General features: G+C 52.4%; 1 protein-coding gene across 2 annotated transcripts in view; it reads left to right on the top strand.

Annotated features, from left to right (window-relative positions):
* The first annotated feature begins 747 nt into the window (after positions 1-747).
* The window catches only part of DLG5 (discs large MAGUK scaffold protein 5), a 122256-nt gene continuing 102389 nt past the window's right edge, over positions 748-20614 (top strand). For both annotated transcript variants that reach the window (XM_045783697.2, XM_087862996.1), the window contains exon 1: positions 748-1123. In XM_045783697.2, the coding sequence (XP_045639653.1) occupies positions 820-1123 (304 nt within the window). In that variant the 5' untranslated portion in view covers positions 748-819. The remainder of the gene's footprint in view (positions 1124-20614) is intronic.

The raw sequence follows: 20614 nt of genomic DNA on the forward strand, positions 1-20614 counted from the left end.
CCGACGCCTGACTGCGCCCGGGCCTCGGGGCCCCGAAGAACGAGCGAGCGAGCTAGGCGTCCCCGCCTCCCGGGCGGGCCGGGGGCGGGGAGGCGGGGACCCCTCCCCTTCGCCATCCCCTCGGGACCGGCCGCCCGGACGCTCGGAGGGACGGCGGGGGAGGGGAGAGGGCGGAGGGACGGGAGGCGGCGGCAGCGGCGGCGGGGCTCGGGCCATGGCGGAGCGGGCGGCGGCTGCGGGGCTCCGGTGAGCCGGGCCGGGGCGGCCGCCAAGCCGGGCCCGAGCCGTCGGGGGCCTGGCGAGCGCGGCGCCGGCGACTTTCCCCGCGGAGTTGTGGTCTAGTTTGGGGGGCGGCGCGGAGCCCGGGAGCCGGGGCGCGATCTCTCGCGGGGCCGGGAAGGGAGCGGCGGGCGGTGCGCGCGGAGGGGGCGGGGGAGCATGCCCGGCTGGAGCCCGGCCTCGGGGCGCGCCCCGGCCGCCGTCCCCTCCTCCGCCTCCTCCTTCTCCTCCTCCGTCTCCTCCTCCTCCTCCTCTTCCAGTCCCGCCGCCGCCGCCGCAGCCAACATGGCTGCGCTCCTGAGCCCGGGAGGCGGCCGCTGCTGAGCGCCGCTCGCCGCCCGGGCCCCCAGCCCGCCAGGCCCCGGCCCATGGCCCCCGCGGCCCCGCGGCCCCGGGCGCTCTAGGGCTGCAGCCGAGCGCCCGCCGCCCGAGGCCACTCGCCGCCGCCGCTGCCGCCCGCCCGCGCGCGCGCGCACCCGCCCGCCCGCCCGCCGGCCTCGGGGAGCCGGAGCCGTCCGCGGGGCGGGGCGGCCCGCCACCATGGAGCCCCAGCGCCGGGAGCTGCTCGCCCAGTGTCAGCAGAGCCTGGCCCAGGCCATGACCGAGGTGGAGGCCGTACTCGGGCTGCTCGAGGCCGCGGGAGCGCTGAGCCCCGGCGAGCGGCGGCAGCTGGACGAGGAGGCGGGAGGCGCCAAGGCGGAGCTGCTGCTCAAGCTGCTGCTGGCCAAGGAGCGGGACCACTTCCAGGACCTGCGGGCGGCGCTGGAGAAGACGCAGCCTCACCTGCTGCCTATTCTCTACCTGAACGGCGTCGTCGGGCCGCCGCAGCCCTCGGAGGGCGCCGGTGAGTGGCAGACCCCTGGCCCGGCCTCGGGGACCGCCTTCCACCCTCTCTTTTTGCAGCTCCCAGGGGGAACTCTCGAGGGCCACTCATGCACCTGGCTCTGGCTGTGAGTCCGGGCTTCCCTCCCGTGGCCCGTTTGGGGAGGGGGCAGTGCTTGGTCCCCTACTTCGCACCTTCTCCCCCGGTCCCGCCCGTCGCTGTGAACAATGCCCGGCACTGCAGGCCCTGACTCTCCGCTTGCTACGGCAGGCATCGGGGTGCTCCTGAGACCACCAGGTCCAGCCGACCTTGGAGGGATGTCCGGCAGTCCCTTTCCTAAGGCTCTTCGTCATCCACTGGTCATTTGGGAGTCCTTGCTAGCCTTTAATCAGTGATAAGTCTAGAAGAATGGAGCCTGGGCCAGGACTGGTCCTCTTGAATTTTAGTCCTTGCCACCCCGTTTCATGACCATTGGTGCCTTTTCACTTTCTGACTCTGTCTGCGCCCTCTGCCCAGAGTTCAGTCTGTTTGCTCGCCCACACTTGCGCTTGATTATGCACAATGCCTCCTAGGTTTCTTTGGAAACTGTGGGCCTGGAAAAGTTGGGGAAGTTGCATTGCACCATGGGAAAATCCTAGTAGTGGCTGCTGGGGCTCAGATCCCTCCCCGGCAGTGCTGAGCTGCCTGAGGAGGGAAGACTGGTGGCTGGTGCCCTTGGGTGATGGATTTGTGAATATTCCTTTGTGTGTTTTTTTGGGGGGAGTACTACTGGGAGTTTGTGACAAGTGGTAGGCTTGGCCTAGCCTGTTTGGGGAGTGTGGAAAGCCAGACTTTTAGACAAGGAAGCTGGAGAAAGAAGGCATTGCACTGAGGAAGGAAGAGAACCTGCATTTATTAGGCTCCTACTGGTGCGTGCACTCAGCTTTATTACATTTATTGTTACTATTCTGTAAGCTGTTTACTTACCACTACTTTCCAGAGAGAAAACTCTGGTTTGGAGTGGTTCAAATGCTCAAAGTATTGGGCATCAGGAGTTTTCAATTATGACCTATTGTTTTGTTTAACACGTTCAGAGCCAGGGAGTGGCAAATGGCACCTTTTCAATGTCTTGTCTTTGTTTTAAAAGCAAACTGAGAGGGCTGACAAAGAGCCCTGAGTAACTGTAGGGCAAAGGCTGATGAGACCCATTTATTTGGCTGTTAAAAGCCTCACTTATTAAGGGGGTGATTTTATAAGCTGTTCCTGGTAAGAGCTGCAGTGTATATTGGCCATCTCAGCCTCACTTTTTGTAGTGGAGGAAACTGAGACCAGAATGAACTGCTGTCCACACAGCACATGATTTCATTGGTGGCCCTCTGTCTCCACTTCGGGATTTCTCGCTCTAGCGTTTATGCCCCTCAGTCCTGCGTTCGGTCTCCCAGTCATGGCCATATTTGAGTCGTTGGGCAAACCCAGTTCTCTCCTGGGCTGGTGCTTTGGAGGATGCGAAGAAGGCTGTCAGATGTGCCCGTGAGGATGAAGACATAGGGACATCTCATTGAGATATTTTTTTTTCTTAATTGCTTTTGTCTTTCTAATTTTGAAGGAGGAAATTGATCAAGGATGTGAAGTTAAGAGTGCAGACCCACGTCCTCCTTGAGATGTGTTTGAATCAGCTCTAGCTTTAATCTCTGGAATAGATGGATGGATTGCCATTAGTTAGGTCCCCCCTTCTCCGTGCCTGGCAGAGAAGTGTGGCTTCACTTGGGCTGCGGTTGTAGGAGCTGGTCTTGACCTCTGAGGAAGGGATGGAATAGGGTTTGGATTTTCCCCCTGAGGGCAGTGATTTAAGACCCTAGTTTTACCACAAAGCAGAATTCTGTGGCTTTGCAGAGGGTCATGAATCCTCAGAAAAATAGTTGTCAGGGGGAAGTTACGTTCATTTTCGTTAATGCTTCAGAAAAAATTAGGATAGCATTTAGGATGGCAAGATAGAGCTTCTGGAGAGGGGTAAAGTGGTGTGCAAGTAAACAGTAGTGTTGGGACCTTTGTAAAGGATGAGTATTTATTATTTTTTTTTAGAGATTTTATTTAGGGGCGCCTGGGTGGCTCAGTCGGTTCAGCGTCTGCCCTCACCTCAGGTCATGATCCCCGGGTCCTGGGATCGAGCCCTCCACTGGGCTTCCTGCTCAGTAGGGAGCCTGCTTCTCCCTCTCCCTCTGCTGTCCCCCCTGCTTGTACTCTCTCTCTCAAATAAATAAATAAAATCTTTAAAAAAAAAGGATTTATTTGTCAGAGAGCACGAACAGGGGGAGCAGCAGGCAGAGGAAGAAGCAGACTCCCCACTGAGCAAGGAGCCCGATGCGGGGCTCGATCCCAGGACCTGGGGATCATGACCTGAGGTGAAGGCAGAAGCTCAACAGACTGAGCCACCCAGGTTTCCAAAAGGATGAGTTATTGTGCATTGGTTTTCCAACTCCCCTCCCCCCCCTTTCACCAGTTAGCCCTTCTTATGGGGTAAAGCTCAGCGCATAAAGGAGCTGCTCTGGTTGCAGGGCTGGAGGCACCTTTCCCTGTGCATGCAGGTCCACGGCTCTGCCATCACCCACTTAGGGGCTTTCTTGGTGGTTTCCACACCCCTCGTGGGCCCCTGGTCCAGGAAGCCCATCCCCTGGCTGGCACTGGTGCACTGGGATCTTGCTGTGCTGCGGGCAGATGAGGGCTGGCAGCCCCCGCCCCCCCCCACGTGGGCCTGGAGCTGAGGGGAAACTGGCCTGGGTGGTACTGGACAGGTGTGCAAGTCAGACCCCTCTGCTCTGCTCATGCTCAGAGACCCAGACATCTCTAACCCACCATGCTCAGGCCTGGGGTATGAGGATGACTAAGGAACATACAGTGCTGTTTTATTTTGGGGGCAGGGACATTCCTGTTCCAGGATTGGTGGTACGTTGCTGCTCAGCATTTTGAATCTTACCGCATACCTTCATATCTCACGTGATTCTGTAGCAGCCCCAGATGAGGTGTGTCTTGTCTGCATGGCGCTGGGTTCCACACTCACATCTGTATGGTGTGAGGACAGGCCAGAAGTTGTAGGGCAGAAAGGGGCTGGACTTGAGGCTAAGCCCAGTGCTCCTGATTCCGTGTTGGGATTTTTTTTCCTGTTACCTGATTAGGCCTCCTCAGTTCAATTGCAGGCCATTTCCTGCATTCGGAAATTCTGGAATTACATAGCCTTTCCTTGTCCCAGTACATGGATCTGTAAGGAAGAGGTGATCACCTTTGCCTCCGCTGGTGGTAGTAAGAGGGGAGAACTCTTGTTCTTCTCCTTTGAGTGGCTCAGGTGTCTGATGTCTTTTCTGCAGGTGAACTAGGATCTTTGGTCATTCAGGACCTTCTCAGTCCCTTGTCTTTTCTCTTTGATTCAGTTACTAACGTCTGGGTTTCCTCACTTGAAGATCCTTCACTGCCTGCCCCTGGAGTGAGGGCCCCTTCCTGGCTGGGAGCCTCAGTGTCTTCATCTGTGAGATGGGGCTAAGGGTGCAAAGCCGCCTGCCTCAGCCACTGGGGGGGTGGTGTGGAATGTAACTGGGGAGGACTGAAGTGCCTGGTCCTTGCTCAGTCCGGGTGGGGCTGCGATGCACATGGAGCCAGAGGTGGGAAGGATGTAACTCTAGCCCACAGCTTTTCCACCTAGCTTCCCCCACCTACTGAATGGGACACTCAGGAGAATGACATAATGAGATAGATCAATTGAGCGATACAGATACAGGCAGGCTTTTTCCTCCTTTTAAAACTCTGTATGTCACATATTTCCCCCCAAATATTCTCATCTGCCTCTAGTGGCTCTAATTACCACCTAAATGTGAGGGTCTCCCCAAATCGTGTCACCGCAGGCCTCTCTTCCGAGACAGAAGTGGCAGAACTGAGTGGTGGCCCCTGTGTGCTCAGAGATGAAAGTTTCCTCCTCGCCCCCCACCGTGCCTCCTGCTCAGTGTCTTCTCGGGCTGCCCACTTGGCTTCACCAGAGGCAAGAGAGTGGACACAGCAGTGGCTGCTGGAGGAAGGCTTCGAGGAGGGACTGGGACTCGAGCCGTGAGAACGTGTGCAGGCGAAGGAGAGGAGGACTTTCCGGGTCAGGTTGCGGAAATGAAACCAGCCTGAGCAGAGCAGGGGTCGGCCCAGGCGCCGGGGGTGGGAGGGGGCTGCAGCCTCATCTGGAGTGGCCGTGACGGCTAGGCTGAGCGGGCGGGGTTTGGGGGCCACTAGGCACTTAGACACTGGACACTTGTCACAAGTTAGAGCTGGGGGAATGCTTTTTCTTCAAGGAGTAACCTGCCAGGCTCTTCCAGCAGGATGACTGTAGTTGGCTACTGATTGCCAGGGGTGGGTTATTTATTATTCAGTAGAGGCTGCCTGGGCCTTTTGTTCCCTCTCTGCCCTCTTCAGGTACTGGCTACAATATCTTCCTCCACTCCAGCCCGGAGGGTCAGCTGGAATAGGGACATGAGTAAAAGTTCCCACCATTTTCGTTTTTCTTTTGGTTCTTTTAATTGTGTTCTTTGAGAGGAAGTAGTGGAGGAACTTGAAAGTAAAGGTCGAAAAGAGGTTTCTAAAGGAAGGGTACATTTTATTTCTCCTTCTATGTGTATTAGTTCAGGACGCCTTTATTGCAAGTGATGGAAACTTAGCTCAAAGCATAGTAGGCAGAAAGGGGAACTTTATTATATAATATTCCAAAAGCTTGGGGTGGATGGGAGAAACCAGCTTTTGGATGATCGATCCCTGAATGCTGTGGGCTTTTTCCATGGAGCATGGCCTCAGGACCCTGTGGACTTCATCTTCATGGTCCCTGACCGGAGAATAAAGGGAGATCCATCCAGTGAGCCCAGGCAGAAAATCTCACAGAAGGGTTCTGCGTGGCCTCGCCGAGATCTGTGTCCATGTCAGGCCCAACCACTGTGGCAAGGGCTAGAGGACTGCTGCTAGGGTCGCAGCAGTTGATCCAATGACTAGGGTAGGGTGGTGGGATGCTGTGACTGGCAGCGTGCAGTATCATATGGTTCTTGAGATGGGGTTGGGGGGGAGCCATTCTCCAAAATGTGGCGAGCAGGAAGGATGTTGGTGCAGCTAAAACAGCAGGTGGATGGCCACTGTATGTGGTCCCATCTTCGTGTGACGCTGCAGTTCATAGAGTCATCACTGGAGTCGGTGGTGGGGCAGGTGGTCATCCTTTACTAAGTTTTAGACTTTGAGCAAGGCAGTTAACCTCTCTGAGCTTATCTCCTACTCTACTAAGTAGTTAAGGCAGTGAGGACTTCGCTATGCTGTTTGACAGTCAGTAGGAGAAGTGTTTTGTTACTGCGGTGAGCAGTGCAGCCCCCAGCCAGCCTTAGAACTGGCAACCTGGGATTCTCCTGACGTTTCCGAGGGTTGTGTGAGAGCTCCTTGTGCTGTGCTGAACAGATGTTAGGGCTGCTTTTCCTGTGGCCATGGGTCACCAAGAGTAGAATGTAGTCTCCGTGTATTCACTGTTGGATTCCTGATGCCTACGATAGAGACTGGCCCTAGATAGGTGTTCAATAAATTTCTGTTGAATGGATGACTTGCCTGCTGTGAGTAGAAGGAGTGGTGTGTCCCACGTAAGTCCAGATCCTCTTCAGAAATATGTTCCTAAGTGGTGACTTCACCGTGACATAAGGTTGTGGGAGTGCAGGAAGGCCAGGGTTGAGTCCCAGATGCACACACGGATGTCACCACCCACGGTATGTCTGTGATGGAAGCAGGTGGTGTGACATTGATGTCTGAAGTTCCCAAGGTTACCCGTCAGGTATCAGCATGCTGGGGCTGGCTGCCAGGAGCCATGTGGAGTGCCCACATTGTCTGTTAGGGGATTGGAGAGACCTTTCCTTTTCACACTCAGAATGGGAATGTCAGCTTGGTGTCCTCGAAAGAGACCTGGATGGGGATCGACTCCTAACCGTGCAACATCTTGACCTTGGGTGAGCTGCTTAGTCACCTGGTGCTTGGGTTTTGTTTTCCCCGTACAAACAGTCACACTAGAAGTGCAGCAGTGACTGAGTCAGGGCTTGCTTGGTCCTTAGGGATTCTCAGTGCTGCCAGGGTGGCATTCGGTCCAAGGAAGTTCGTGTTGGACAAGACTTTGAGGCTGCTTCTAGCTCTGTACCGTGGGTACTGTTTTCTGATTTAGTGTTAGGGTTGAGTGATTTTTTTGATACTCTGGCTTTCTTTTTCCTGAAAAAGTAAGCAGCATAGGAGAAATATTTTGTGTTAGGTGTTTTGCCCTCCCTCCCCCACCTGTATGTTCTGCAGGTCAGTGCACAGGGGCTCTTCAGTAGTTTTTGTAACCTTGGGAAGATGTGAGCCACGGACATACTGGGCATAGAGCAAGAGGGCTAGGCTGCCTATTAGTCTGTGCAGTAGGGATACAGAGTGTGTTCAGCAGAGAAGAATTTTAATGGGATTGAGCTGGGGCTGGGCGATGGGTATTACATCCTTTTTCACCTTTTACCCGAGCCAGGTAGTTTATCCCTGGATTGTGTGTCTCCATCTTTTTGAGACAGAGTCCCACGTAAGTGCTACAGAAACATTTTAACCTAAGCAGAGATGCGAGGAGTATCCCGTGTTGGTCATCTAACTCTAAATCCTCGGTGGATCATTGAGAGGTGACAGTTGACCTTGATACTCATTTCACACTAAGGGTCATAAACCATTTACTTCGAGTTTTGTTTTGTTTTTTTATTTTGATAAAATATACAAAACATGAAACTTATCATTTGAACCATTTTTTTTTTCTGTGTTTTTACTGTGGCAAAAAATACATAACATGAAATTTACTATTTTCACCATTTGAAGTGTGCGGTTCAGTGGTCTTACGTATATTCCCGTAGTTTGCAGTCATTACTCCCGTCCACCTCCTGGACCTCATCCTGCAACACTGAAACTCTGTGCCTATGAAACAATAAGTCTCCGTTGTTCCCTTCCCCCCAGCTCCTGGCAACTCCCGTTCTACTTCTGTCTCAGAGTTTGACCGCTCTGGGTCCCTCGTAGAGGTGGAATCACATAGTATTCCTCTTTTTGGGATGGGCTGATTTCAATTAGCATAATGTCCTCAGCGTTCATCCCTGTTGCAGCATGTGTCAGAATTTCCTTACTTTCAAAAAATTTTTATTTGATTAGAAAATTTTTTAATTATGGCAGAGCACATAAAATTTACCATCGTAACCATTTTTAAGTGTATGGTTCCGCGGTATTAAGTATATTCACATAGTTACTTAAGAATCTCCAGAACTTTTCCATCTAGGAAAATTGAAACCCCATACTCATTAAACAACTCCCTGTTTTCTCCTCTCTCCACCCCTGGTCACCATTCTACTTTGTCTCTAAGAATTTGGCCGTTCTAAGAACATCATGTCAGTGGAATCATGTAATATTTATTCCTTTGTAATTGGCTTAGTTCACTGAGCATAATGATTTCAAGATTCATCCATGTTGTAGCCAATGCCCACATTTCCTTCTTTTGTAAGACTGAATAATATTCCATTGCATGGACAGACCACGTTTTATTTATCCATTCATCTGTTACTGGATACCTGGGCTGCCTCCAACTTCTGACTCTTGTGAATAAAGCTGCTATCAAAATTGGTGTACAGATACCTCTTCGAGTCCCTGCTTTCGGTTCTTTTGGGACTTCTTGGTAATTCTGTGTTTAATTTTTTGAGGAACTGTCATACTGTTTGCATGAGTTTTAATTATGAAATCCATACTGTCCACAGCGTCTTAACTCAAGGGTGAATGGCCTGGCTGGAGTCCTAGTTCCAACGTTTTCTTTCCTTTTTTCTTCTAAAACTTGTGTGTCTGCAACCTATTTTGGAAGGTCTCAGGACAGTTTCTTTGGACTTTGAAGAAAGATTTTAGTTACAAGAGTCATCTGTGACTCTTGAGGCCAGAAGTTAACTGTACAGTCCCAGCAGCATTCGTATCTGGCAGCCTAGGGGTGTTCACACATTTCCGTCTTGTTTCCAGTCCTAATATCTCCATCCCCAAAGGCCCTGAAGTATGTTAGTTATTTCTGCTCTGTACACACCTCCTCCTTACCCCATTCTGGGTTGGTTTGGTTTTTCAGCCTCGGATCCAGGGTAATGGCTATCAAGATTGTCTTTCAAAAGGCCTAGGTCAGCATTTCCCAAGGAAACATCTTCTCAGCATTTGTCTGGTGGGATGTTCGTGGTGTTGCTTGACGGAAGGGTTCTGTGGTCAGAGCATTTGAGCAGTGCTGATTTGAGCAGGTCACACAGGCTCCTTTATTGGGAGCCTCTGGAGAGCCCTAATAGGCCAGTGGCTTCGGGATGTCACTGGAGTGGGTTCACCAGGCAGCGTTTCCCAAACGGATTTGACCACACGTCTTTTTTCATTGAGCTTCTTGCGACATCAGGGTTCTGAGAAGTGTGCTTTCGGGAAACTTTAGCATCAGTGCATGGAACTGGAACATCAGTGTATACCATCGTTTTCTCAGACTTTCTCCCAGCTCGCTTGCTCCCCCCCTCTCTCCGGGGGCCCGTCTTCTAAACTCCAGTACCAGCTGAAACAGGCACGTGCGATTCTGGGGCCAGCAGATTTTTTTGGATGTGTGGATAACTTAGATATGCTGGGACCAGCAGATGTTGAGGTTGTGTGACCTTGGGTAAGGTATGAGACCTCCCTGGGCCTCCATTTCCCCCGGGTGGCTTGTCAAGAATGAGGTCTGATTTCATGATGGCTGATCTTTAAGATAGGTAAACCTCCTGTGGTCTTCTCCTTCTCCTCCTTTTCCTTCATGTAAGCTCTCTGTCCGATATGGGGCTTGAACTCAACTACCCTGAGGTCAAGAGTCCCATGCTCCACCGGCTGAGCCAGCCAGGCGCTGCGTCTTGCTGTCTTCTTTAGGTCTGAGTGAGCAGGACTGGGCTTTGGACCCATTCTGGGTGTCCGGGGGTGCCTTGTGAGGATGTGTGAGCTGTGCTGGTGGGTTGACAGCTGCAGGTCTGGGACTGGCTAACTGTCGGTGCTGGGCGGGAGAGCAGGAAGCTAGTCTCTGCCCTGGGAGTGCTAGGAAGACGCTTGGCATGGAGGAGTGAGCCAGGTGGCTTGAGCATCATGGGTAGGTTTGGAGCCAGGGAGGGAGGCCACAAGACTAGAGACTGCTGGGTGTCATAAACTGGTCTTGGGACCCCCCCCCCCCAACTGGGGTTGAAATCCCAGCTCTTCCGGTTTACGCTCTCTGGGTCTTCTTTCTCCTTATCTGTAAAAAGGCTAATAGCATTCTCCTCCGAGGGCTTTAGGGAGGACCGAGGTGATTTATGTGAGGCGAGAGCAAGCTGCAGGAGCTGCTGCTGCTGCTGGGAGCGTCCTGCCCTTGAGTGGAGAGGCAGGGTCCTGCCTGTGCTGGGAATCAGGAGGCATTGCAGGGCGCAGGCCATACTTGGAGTTAGAGTCCATCTGGAGTGTGCATGGACCAGGAGGCTCCGCCCCTGTGGCTGCTCAGAAACACGCTTTCATAGTGTTTTGGCGCCGGAGCCTACATTTTAAGGAGGGCATTGCCATGGGCTCCAGAAGGACCTCAGGAGGAGCTTATTTTGGAGGAAAGGAGACTTAGAGGGGCTTGGGTGCCTGTTTCCTAAAGGACACAGGGCAGTGGTGAGACCCGATTCTCTTGGACCCCAGAGAGCTGATCACCAGCTGACAGGTGGAAGATTCTGGGAGGTAGACCTGTGTTCCATTTAAGGAGGGACCTGTCTCCCTCCCTTGTTTCCTTTTAGACTTCCTATTACACAACTTTCTTCTTCTTCTTCTTTTTCTTTTTTTATGTTTTTAATGTTGGAAATCATTTTCCATCAGAATTTTTTTAAAGATTTTATTTATTTATTTGGCAGAGAGAGAGAGAGCGTGCTCAAGCAGGGGAGGTGGGAGAAGGAGAAAAAGACTCCCCGCTGAGCAGGAAGCCTGATGTGGGGCTCAGTCCCAGGACCCTGGGATCATGACCTGAGCTGAACGCAGATGCTTAACCAGCTAAGCCACCCAGGCGCCCCATGTGACGCAACTTTCAAACGCACGCAGTGGTGGAGCACGCGATATAATGGACACCCCGCGCTCCCACGGATGTTAGCTGTCCGCAGTAATGTCAAACTAGCCCCAGACAGCGTATCGCTTCCCCATAAATGCTCTGAGAGACAATAAGGCCTTTTAGAAAAGCATGGCCTGAAGACTATGTTTAAAGCTGACAATATTCATGGTAATTTAACGTCTTCTACCCACTCGATATTCTTTACCTTGTCTCAGAAATGCCTTTTTATAGATGGTTTGTTCAAATCAGGATTTTAATAAGGCTCACACATTGCATTTAGTTGATGACTGTCTTCTGAGCTTCTTTTATAATCCCGGCAGCTCCCCTTGCCCTGGTCTTTTGCTCACGGAAGAACTTGTCAGTGCCAGCCAGCCATGGAGTGGACTGTTGTCGGTCCCTTCCTGAGAGCCCACACAGGTGACGGGTGAGCACAGGGCGGTTGCTCAGAGAGTGGGTCGTCGAGCCATAAGCCTCTTCAGCCTCTGTTGCCTCACAAGACTGTTCCAAACCGTTATTTATTATTAGTATTTCTTTGTCAGAGAGAGAGAGAGCGAGAGAGCACAAGCAGGGGGAGCTGCAGGCAGAGGGAGAAGCAGGCTCCCTGCTGAGCAAGGAGCCGGATGCGGAACTCGATCCCAGGATGCTGGGATCATGACCTGAGCTGAAGGCAGACACTAAACTGACTGAGCCACTTGGGCGTCCCTGTTACAAACAATTAAATGAAAACATGAGTTGTTAATGTTTTTATAGGGTTTATTTATTTATTTTTTAAGCTGGAGGGTTCTTTTCGTTGAGCAGACTTGTGTACGGCAGGCAGGTGTGTAAAGCAGACAGAAAGGTGCCTTGGTGGGGCGCCTGGGTGGCACAGCGGTTAAGCGTCTGCCTTGGGTTCAGGGCGTGATCCCGGCGTTCCGGGATCGAGCCCCACATCAGGCTCCTCCACTATGAGCCTGCTTCTTCCTCTCCCACTCCCCCTGCTTGTGTTCCCTCTCTCGCTGGCTGTCTCTATCTCTGTCGAATAAATAAATAAAATCTTAAAAAAAAAAAAAAAAAAAGAAAGGTGCCTTGGTGATCAAGTGTGGAGGCCTGGAGCTTGTCTGTTTTCCTCTCCGAGGCCCCTGTGCGGAGGTCCGTGGGGCTCTCAGGGTTCGTGGAACACAGTTTGAAAACCACTGGTTTGGATACTTTTGTTTCAAGATGCTCCCCGTGCTGAGAGAGCGAGGAGCCTCCCACTGGCCTCACCTTGCTTTGCCGCGGCTGAGCTGGGTTGGCGAGTCATGGCCGGGCCCAGGGGCTGCCATTGGTGACAGCTTTGTTTCCATGAGATATTCTTGTCTTTGCCTGCTTCCTCTGTTTACCTTTGTAGGTTTCCTTTCGGGATGAACCGTGCTCTCAAAAATGACAGATGACCACAATGTGGCTAATAAAAAAATCCCCACTGTCTGCGGTCCAAGACAGTTCCGTGGGCAGGAGCTGAGGGAAACCCCATCCTTTGGGGTCCCTTGGAGTGGGACATGATTATCTTTTTTGAAAAATTTTTTTTCTCTTTCTTTTTTTTTAATATTGTCACTAGCTGGTGTGACCCCTACATCGCGCAAGAGGCCTGTTAGCCGTCGCTGCGTGCACAGATCAGCCCCGCTGCTGCGTGGCCTGCCCGTGGAGTCCGGGGGGCTGCCTGTGGGGGAAGCAGCGTCATTGGAGGTGGTCCCCCACAGCGCTGAGCTGCTGCCTTGGTGGCCACCTCCAGCCAGCGCCGGTTCTCCCTGCCCACAGTGTTTTTCTAGGTGTGGTGTGTCTCTCCGGCCTCTTTCTGAGTCAGCTTCAGGTTACTTGTCTGAATGGTACCTGTCTGACTCCTTAAGATGGCCTGGGACCCCCCAGTGAATTGTTCTGACCACTGTGAGTCGGCTGTCCACGTGCGGCAATCTGTCCAGCCAGTCGGGAGTGATGTGATAACAAATGGAAATAAACGTAATTTTGTTTTTATATTGTGACGTAAGAAGTCATGCTTTAAAAAATTACAGCAACCTTTTCAATACTCCCGATAATCTCTTCACTCAGGTCAGCCTCTTTTTCTTCTTAACTGGCCAGAAGTTTCATTTCCTGTTTATGTTTCTTTCTTTCTTTCTTTTTTTTTTTAAAGATTTATTTATTTGACAGAGATAGAGACAGCCAGCGAGAGAGGGAACACAAGCAGGGGGAGTGGGAGAGGAAGAAGCAGGCTCATAGTGGAGGAGCCTGATGTGGGGCTCGATCCCATAACGCCGGGATCACGCCCTGAGCCGAAGGCAGACGCTTAACGACTGAGCCGCCCAGGCGCCCCTCCTGTTTATGTTTCTTAAGCAGTTTAAGATTATTGAGGATCGTGGTTGGAAGGGTCTTAGAGACCACTTTGCCCAAACAGCTTATTTTTGTAAATGAGCAACAGCAGTGCACAGACACACAGAGGCTCTGCCAGGCTCTCAGAGCAAGCCCTTGGTAGAGCGGGCGCAAGACCCAGGTGTCTTCCTAGGCTGGGGCTCCTTCCAAGGTGTGTCTGCCAGCCACGGGCTGGGTGTGGAGTCTCGGGAACCTTGGCTGGTTTTTCCTGATCCGGGCCTGGCTTTGCAGGCACCAGCCTTTCCAGTGAGGGTGAGCAAGTAACAGGCATCTCCGTTCATGGAGTTGTGCTCTAGCTTCTCATTCCTGGCCATTGAGAAAAATCTTTTTCAGCCTGTGCAGTTGGTATTTACGTTCCACAGATGGGCAGACCGAGCCAAGAGAGGCTTGTCAGCTTGCTCAGGGCCACCAGCTGCTGAGACGTTGGGCAGGCTTTGGAGTCCTTGTCAGTTTCTTTATAAAGACTGCATTTGTTCTGGATTCGGGCCCATCCGATGAAGGTCCCCATTGAGAGGTCTGTGTCCCGAGCCTCGGACACCCCTCCCCTCCTTGTCACAGCATTCATTCATTCAGCAGCTGTCACACCGGGGGACTAGCTGGTTGTAGACATAGGACGTGACATCTAAATTTAGTGCTGAGTCAGAGGATGGGTTCGATTATTGGCAGGCGGTACCTCCTTGTCTCCTTTTTGTGACACAGCACAAACTTCCAGGGCCGACTGCTGTGGCTTCTTGCTTAGTCACAGGGCAGAGTGCAGGCAGGAAAACGACGCTGGAGCCTCTTGCTTCCAGAGGAGAAAGCCTTGAACAAAGATAAGACGGTAAAGGCCCGTGGATACCCAGTTGGGACCCACCTCCATGGCTTACCTTGGTGGGGCCTGGATCTAGGAAAAAGCAAGAAAGTAGATATAACTAAAATGTGCTGGTTCTGGGTCCTTCTATGGAAAAATGACAGCTGAACCTGAAGCAGCTTAGAATTTAGGGGCTATGCGTTGGAGAGTATATAAGCCTGCCTATTCTCCTAACTCGTTTCTGATAGAAAATGGCAGACCGCCCTTATAAGTCCTGTCCCCTTCTCTCCTGGTTTTTGAGCCCAGGGAGAGGAATCAAAGCAGTGAGCAGTTGTCCTTACTTTTCTGTGCCAAGTTAATGGAATTTCGTGTAAGCTCGTTCTTCTGCTCTCAACTCCCCTCATTTGAAGGCTTCTCGTGAAAACTCACTAGAACTGGCCACAGGGTCTTCTTGCATGAGATCACCTGACTTTAGGGTGGAGCCCAGATTCAGACCCGGGTGGTACCTGTCAGTCCATCCCTCCATCCACCCGCCCTCCCATCATCCGTGCAGCATGTCCCTGGTCAGTGCTCTGCTAAGTGCGGAGCATGGGAAGGTAAGAAAGACGTTAGCGTCACCCGTGAACAGCACCAAGGTCCATACTGAACACTCCTTTTAGCTGGAATATATATCCTATTGTTCATCAAAGCTTTTTCTTTTTGGTTGCTCTGTCCGGAGCTTTTAGAAATGCCAGAAAATAATCAGCCAGGTTATTGACTTCCTACTCCTCACCTTCTGTTTGGTTGTTTAAAGCAAATGGCACGTGTTTTTGTTTGTTAAAGTCTGTAAGATTCTCAGAATGACAAAGAAGATGGGTCCTGCCCACTAGGAGTTTATTGTCTCATCCGAACGCCCCAACCTGAAGGAGCAGCTGTCCAGCCGTACGGATCCCCTGTGGCAGATCAGGCTGCCTCCAGGAGACTGGGGTGTGCAGTGCGCTGGGTGCGGGCAGGCGGCTGACAGGCGGGATGGGCGCTGGACATGCACAAGGAGGAAGGCGGGCCTGGTGAAGGCAGTACTCAGGGCGAGAGCAGGAGACTTGGAGGAGAATCCGTTCTGTGAGTAGTGGGTCTTTACTGGAATTCCAGGCTTCCGCTTGGAATGTGCACTCAACAGGCACTAGGAAAATGAGGCCAGGCTAACCAGGCCCTGGGAGGCCCAGGGCAGGCCTGGTTGCTGGTTCCAGTCCTTCTCCCTGTGATTGGTTCTCTCTGTGAGGCACCTTGAGCATGGGGCTGGAGAGAACGGGCAGTGTTGGCATGGGATGGGAGGGTGCTGTGCCAGAGGAGGATGGGGTGAGGGGGTGTAGGCTGAGCGGCCTTTGCACAGTCCTCGGAGATGCTTGATTGGCTTTCTGTGATTTGTTAGGTGGATTGAAAAGCCACATTTTTCCTAAGGTCCAAGTCTGAGAATTCTAGCTGGGCCATGTAGAAGTGAGCCTCTGAGAGCTCTGGGACCACTGTCCCGTGTGTGGGCCTTCTCTTTGGTTAAGGAGTGAGGTGGTCGAGGGGCATGAGTGACCACTGGTCTCTAGCCGTGTCCCCTGGCCAGTTCACATAGCTTCTCTGGGCCTTACCCTTGTCTGTCTGATGGGGTCTGTGACATGACCTCCTTACCAGAGCTGGTGTGAGAAGAGGTGGACGGTGCAAGGAAGTGGTCCCGTGTACGTGGATGGTTGTGTGCTCTGCAGATGGTCGTGTTTCTGTTGTACAGGATGCTTTGTCTATTGATCTCGTCTCGTTTCATCTCATTAGCAACCCTTTGGAGGTCCTTATGGCACCGGGCAAGTGAGGGAACAGCTTGGGGAGGCCATGTCCCCTTGGGAGTCAGTTCAGCAGAATGGTGAAGGGCCTGTATCTGAGCCAAGTTTTAGGCTTAAACCTGGGCAAGTCAATTTTCCCCTCTGTGTCTCTGCTTCCCATCTGTGAAATGAGGGTAGTAATAGGACCTTGTGCTGTAAGGATTAAAGGAATTGCTATCTGTACATTGTTCAGAGCAGTGCCTGGCACAATGTAAGCATAGACTGTTCTTGATGCTGTTGTTAGTGCCCCTGTCCTGTGGCTGTGTGAGTGGCACCTTAAACCGTGACTTCCAGGCCAGGCTGGTTTGGTTTGTTCCCCCACGCTATCCCACACTCAGGGTGTGGTCTCCAGACCCGTGCCGGTCTATAAACTCCTGGTTCCCGATGGGTGATGAGGTAAGCACTAAGATTAGAGTAAGCGTTTGGCGACCTTTAGAGCAGTGAGTTTGACCTTGCCAGGACTCATTGAACAGGTACGGACTGCTTCAGGTGCTGTCCGATCACATGGGGCGTCACATGCGGTAGGAGCTGTGACCGTGTGACTGCAGATAACAAAGTGAGCGCTGCAGTCTGCTGCTGCCCACCCCTGGACAGTAGGCTTCCTTGGGAGGAGCCTCTGCCGGCCCAATGGAGCAGGCGAATCCATGGCATTTTATAAGCCCGCACATGCTGTTTGTGCCCAGCGGTCTGAAAGCTCAAGGCAGCGAGGTCTCCCAATGGAGATTTGTGTTAATGAGCAGTTGTTTCAAGTCTGTGCCACTGATGCTCACTGTAGCAGGGGCCTTTCCTGCTGTTCTCCTAGCAGCTGTGGTTCTGGCTGGTTTGCGAAGAATCCGCTGTGAACTCTGTTCCTTTCCACCTCTTAGGCTGGCGGCAACTAGAAAGCTGGATGCTGGGGCGCGTGGGTGGCTCAGTCGGTTAAGTGCCCGACTCTTGATTTCAGCTCAGGTCATGATCTCAGGGTCCTGGGATCAAGCCTTGCCTCAGGCTCTGTGCTCCTATTGGAGTCTACTTGTCTCTCTTCTTCCGCTCCTCCCCCGACCTGCACATTCTTTCTCTCTCTCTCTCTCCAAGCGAGCAAACTAGATGCTCTCCATGCACAGCAGAGAGTTGGGGGTACAGGAACTTACCACTGCCGGTGTCGCCATTCTGGAGCCTCTCGTGGGGCCCCCACAAAGCCCTGACCCACTCTGCAGTCCCCCTCGTGGGTGGGGATCACCCAGTCTGTCACACCAGTCCTTAAGGGGACAGGTTCACTGCAGTGCCCTGTGGGGTGGCATCCATCCTTGGGAGAGCGGATGCGTGCAGGGGTGGGCCCGAGCCCACAGTCCTCCGCAGCAATTTCAATGACTCGTGGCAAAGGGATAGCTCTTACAGCATAGTGCACAATGGAAAAGTAAGTAGAGATGAATAATACTGTGCTATTATGTAAATTAACCATACAGATATACCCATTTTGCAAGAACACAATATAAACACAAAAGAATGGTTGCCTGTGGATGTGGGGGAGGAGAATGGGCAGGGAAATGGGACTAAGAGGAAATAAAACGAGAGAGGGAGGAAAGAACATCACTTTTCCTGCAGGCTGCTGTGTTTGAGGGACGGGCCTCTTACCTGCGCTATCTCGGCTGTGCTCGATTGGTCAGCTTCTGGTGGGGTGGCATCTGTGTGTCTTGACTGAGCTGGCAGCCTCAAGCAGATTGTTCACCCCAAACGGCCTCAGTGAAGAGTTCCCATACTGGTACTGGGCCACTGGGCGGGGGCAGGTGTTCATGGAACAATAGACTCAGTAGGGACGCAGGTGTTTTAATCATCTAGGTGATTGTGGGGGGTAAGAGGTGAACAATGCTTGATTTAAACTTGGCATTATGAGTATGCGTCAGCAGTGTTTGCAAAACCTCACATTCTCATCTTGGTCATGGGGGAGAACATGGGCAGTCATCCTGTAAGTCGGTTCATTAAAAAACAGCTCTGTTCCATGTGTTTATTGATCGTGTGATGCCGTGTCGTGCACACCGTAGAGGGAGACAGGAAGGTGGAATCCTGTTGAGGATAAGAAATCATCTTTTAATTGCCAGATAGTATTGCTTTAGGGAAGGGAATGAGCTCCTGGCTGCTGGAAGTATTCGAGGTGGACTTGAAGCATGGCAGGGAGGGAGTTCCTCTATCATGTTCATGGTTGGCATAGGCACTTCCTGCAATCGTTCCTGTTCTAATTGAACTGGGCTTCAAATTTATGTCTGATGCTGATAATTAAAACAGAAAAGTTACTTGGTTTAAAAAATATATATAATTAGCCACGCTTATGGTAGAGAATTTAGGAAAGGGAGGTAACCAAAAGGAAACGAAGTTTTCAGGTCATCTTACTAGCTAGAGGTGAGGAATCACGTTTCATAGGTGCACAGTATTGTCCTGTTCTGATGCATGTCACCTGTTCCCCTGCCTGGAGGTTCAGAGATTTCCCATTTTTCAGTACTAATCATACCTGATGCATAGATATTTGTGTGCTTCTTTCTGTCTTCGGGGAAGTTGCCGGAAGCGGTGCCGTCGGGTCAAAAGGCATGGATGTCTTTGACACCTGTTGCCAGGCTGATGGCACTGATTGAGTCACTGCTAGGTTTCTCCAGGTGCGGCGCGGGTGGTCTCCTTCAGAACCCCCTGGAAAGCTCCTGAACACTGGGACTCCTGGGCCCCACCCCAGGTCTCCTGAGACAGAACCTGGGGTGTGGGCTGGTCTCCGCGTCCGCATTTTTCAGCGTGCAGAAGACCCTGACTCAGGGCCGTCATTTCCTCTGCGTGTGAGCTGCCAGGAGAAGGGAAGCAGAGAAGCCCATCTGTTCTGCGTCGTCTGAGGGAGGACTGTGATGTTCATGCGAGCCGGGGAGGCCTCCCAGCTGGAAGAGCGCAGTTCGGGGACCTACCTCTGGGCACCATTTTACTTATCTGTAAAGTGGGAGTCTCAGCGGAAATACTCTCTGTACAAGCACATAGGTGAGTGTTTCTCTTACTGGTGTCATGAGGTGAGAAGGAGCTCACTGGGCCAGGCCAGATCTGGGAAGGGAGCTCTGGGAAAAGTGGGTCAGGACGCAGAGCTCCTCTTTCGGCCTCTTCCCCAAGGGGACCCGGGGCTGATACACTGTTGGAGCAGGGTGCTGTTGGCTGAGGCCCCCTCCAGGCACCGGCCTCTTTCCGTCCAGGGCAGCAGAGAGGAGCTGCTTTTGCCGCTGGATCGCTGCCTCCTCTGTCCAGTAGGGAGAGTGCCAGGAGGCCCAGGGGCTGAGCACCAGGGGGCAGTGGAGAAGGCCAGGAGGTCACTCCCCGGCAGTGTGGCCCACAGGCGTCACTGATGCTGCCTTTCCCACAGCATCACCGTGTGGATATGCTGCGTCCTGACGTGGAGTTGGTAGTCCTGATGGGGTTGCTCAGGTGTCCCCAGCTAAGGAAGAACTGCTTGCCATGTGTAATCTCCAGCAGGTTACTCTAGACAGGCTGTTTACCACTTGTCCCTGCAAAGGTCAGGTCCGCCAATGACTGTCCTGTTTCCTGGTCTGTAAGTCTAGAAGGGAGATCATTCATTCACTTATTCAAGCAAACACACTGAGCTGTGGTGGTGTTGAGATGAATGATCTACGTTACAAAGCGGACAGCAGTGCTGCTGGCTTGGGGACTGGTAAGTGGTGCTCTAACGTGGTTAGAGACGGCACTACGAAGCACAGCCAAGCAAGAGATTGATTTTGTCTGACAGAAGGGAGAGTCGGGCTGAGGGCCATCTCATGGAGGATGTAACTGGAGAGCTGGGCTTTGAGGACTGAATAGAAATCGCCAGGTGTTGGGTAGGTGCCTTCCAGGCAGGGGAGGAAGGAGCAGTGAGTCAAGAAGGAGCCAGGCATGCTGGGTAGCCGTGGGCCCCGTGGTGCCTGGACGGTCAGGGAGGGGCTGGAGGGGCAGGGCCCGGGCCACGGACCTGGCCTCCAGGTCTGCTTCGGACACATCTCAGCTGTGTGGCTTGGGCCAGGTGCTTAATATTTCGGAGTCTCGGCTTCCTCCCCTGTGAGATGCAGTAATCAGACCAACCTTAGAGGAAGTTATTACATGGTACGATACACGTAAAATGTGGAGTGTGTAGCCCAGAACTTGGCACAGAATCACATGCTTCATAAATGTTTGTTTTCCTCCTTGCAATGCTAGGTGAGACTTTTTGACTTTATCCTGATAGGCCAAAGGAGCCATGGAAGGTTGTGGAGCATGGGATTAATAAGATTATAGCTATTTATTTGGGCGTTCATGTGTTTTAAAGATAACTTTGTTAGTCTGTTGGAGGATACTTCTGGGGCCTAGGGTGGTGAGGCTAGAGACACAGGCCAAGACGGGGAGGGGTGAGAAGAATCCTGCCCCGCATGGTC

Source organism: Ursus americanus, chromosome 6, assembly GCF_024610735.1.
Source record: "Ursus americanus isolate L20-20 chromosome 6, mUrsAme1.1.p, whole genome shotgun sequence".
NCBI classification, from domain to species: domain Eukaryota; kingdom Metazoa; phylum Chordata; class Mammalia; order Carnivora; family Ursidae; genus Ursus; species Ursus americanus.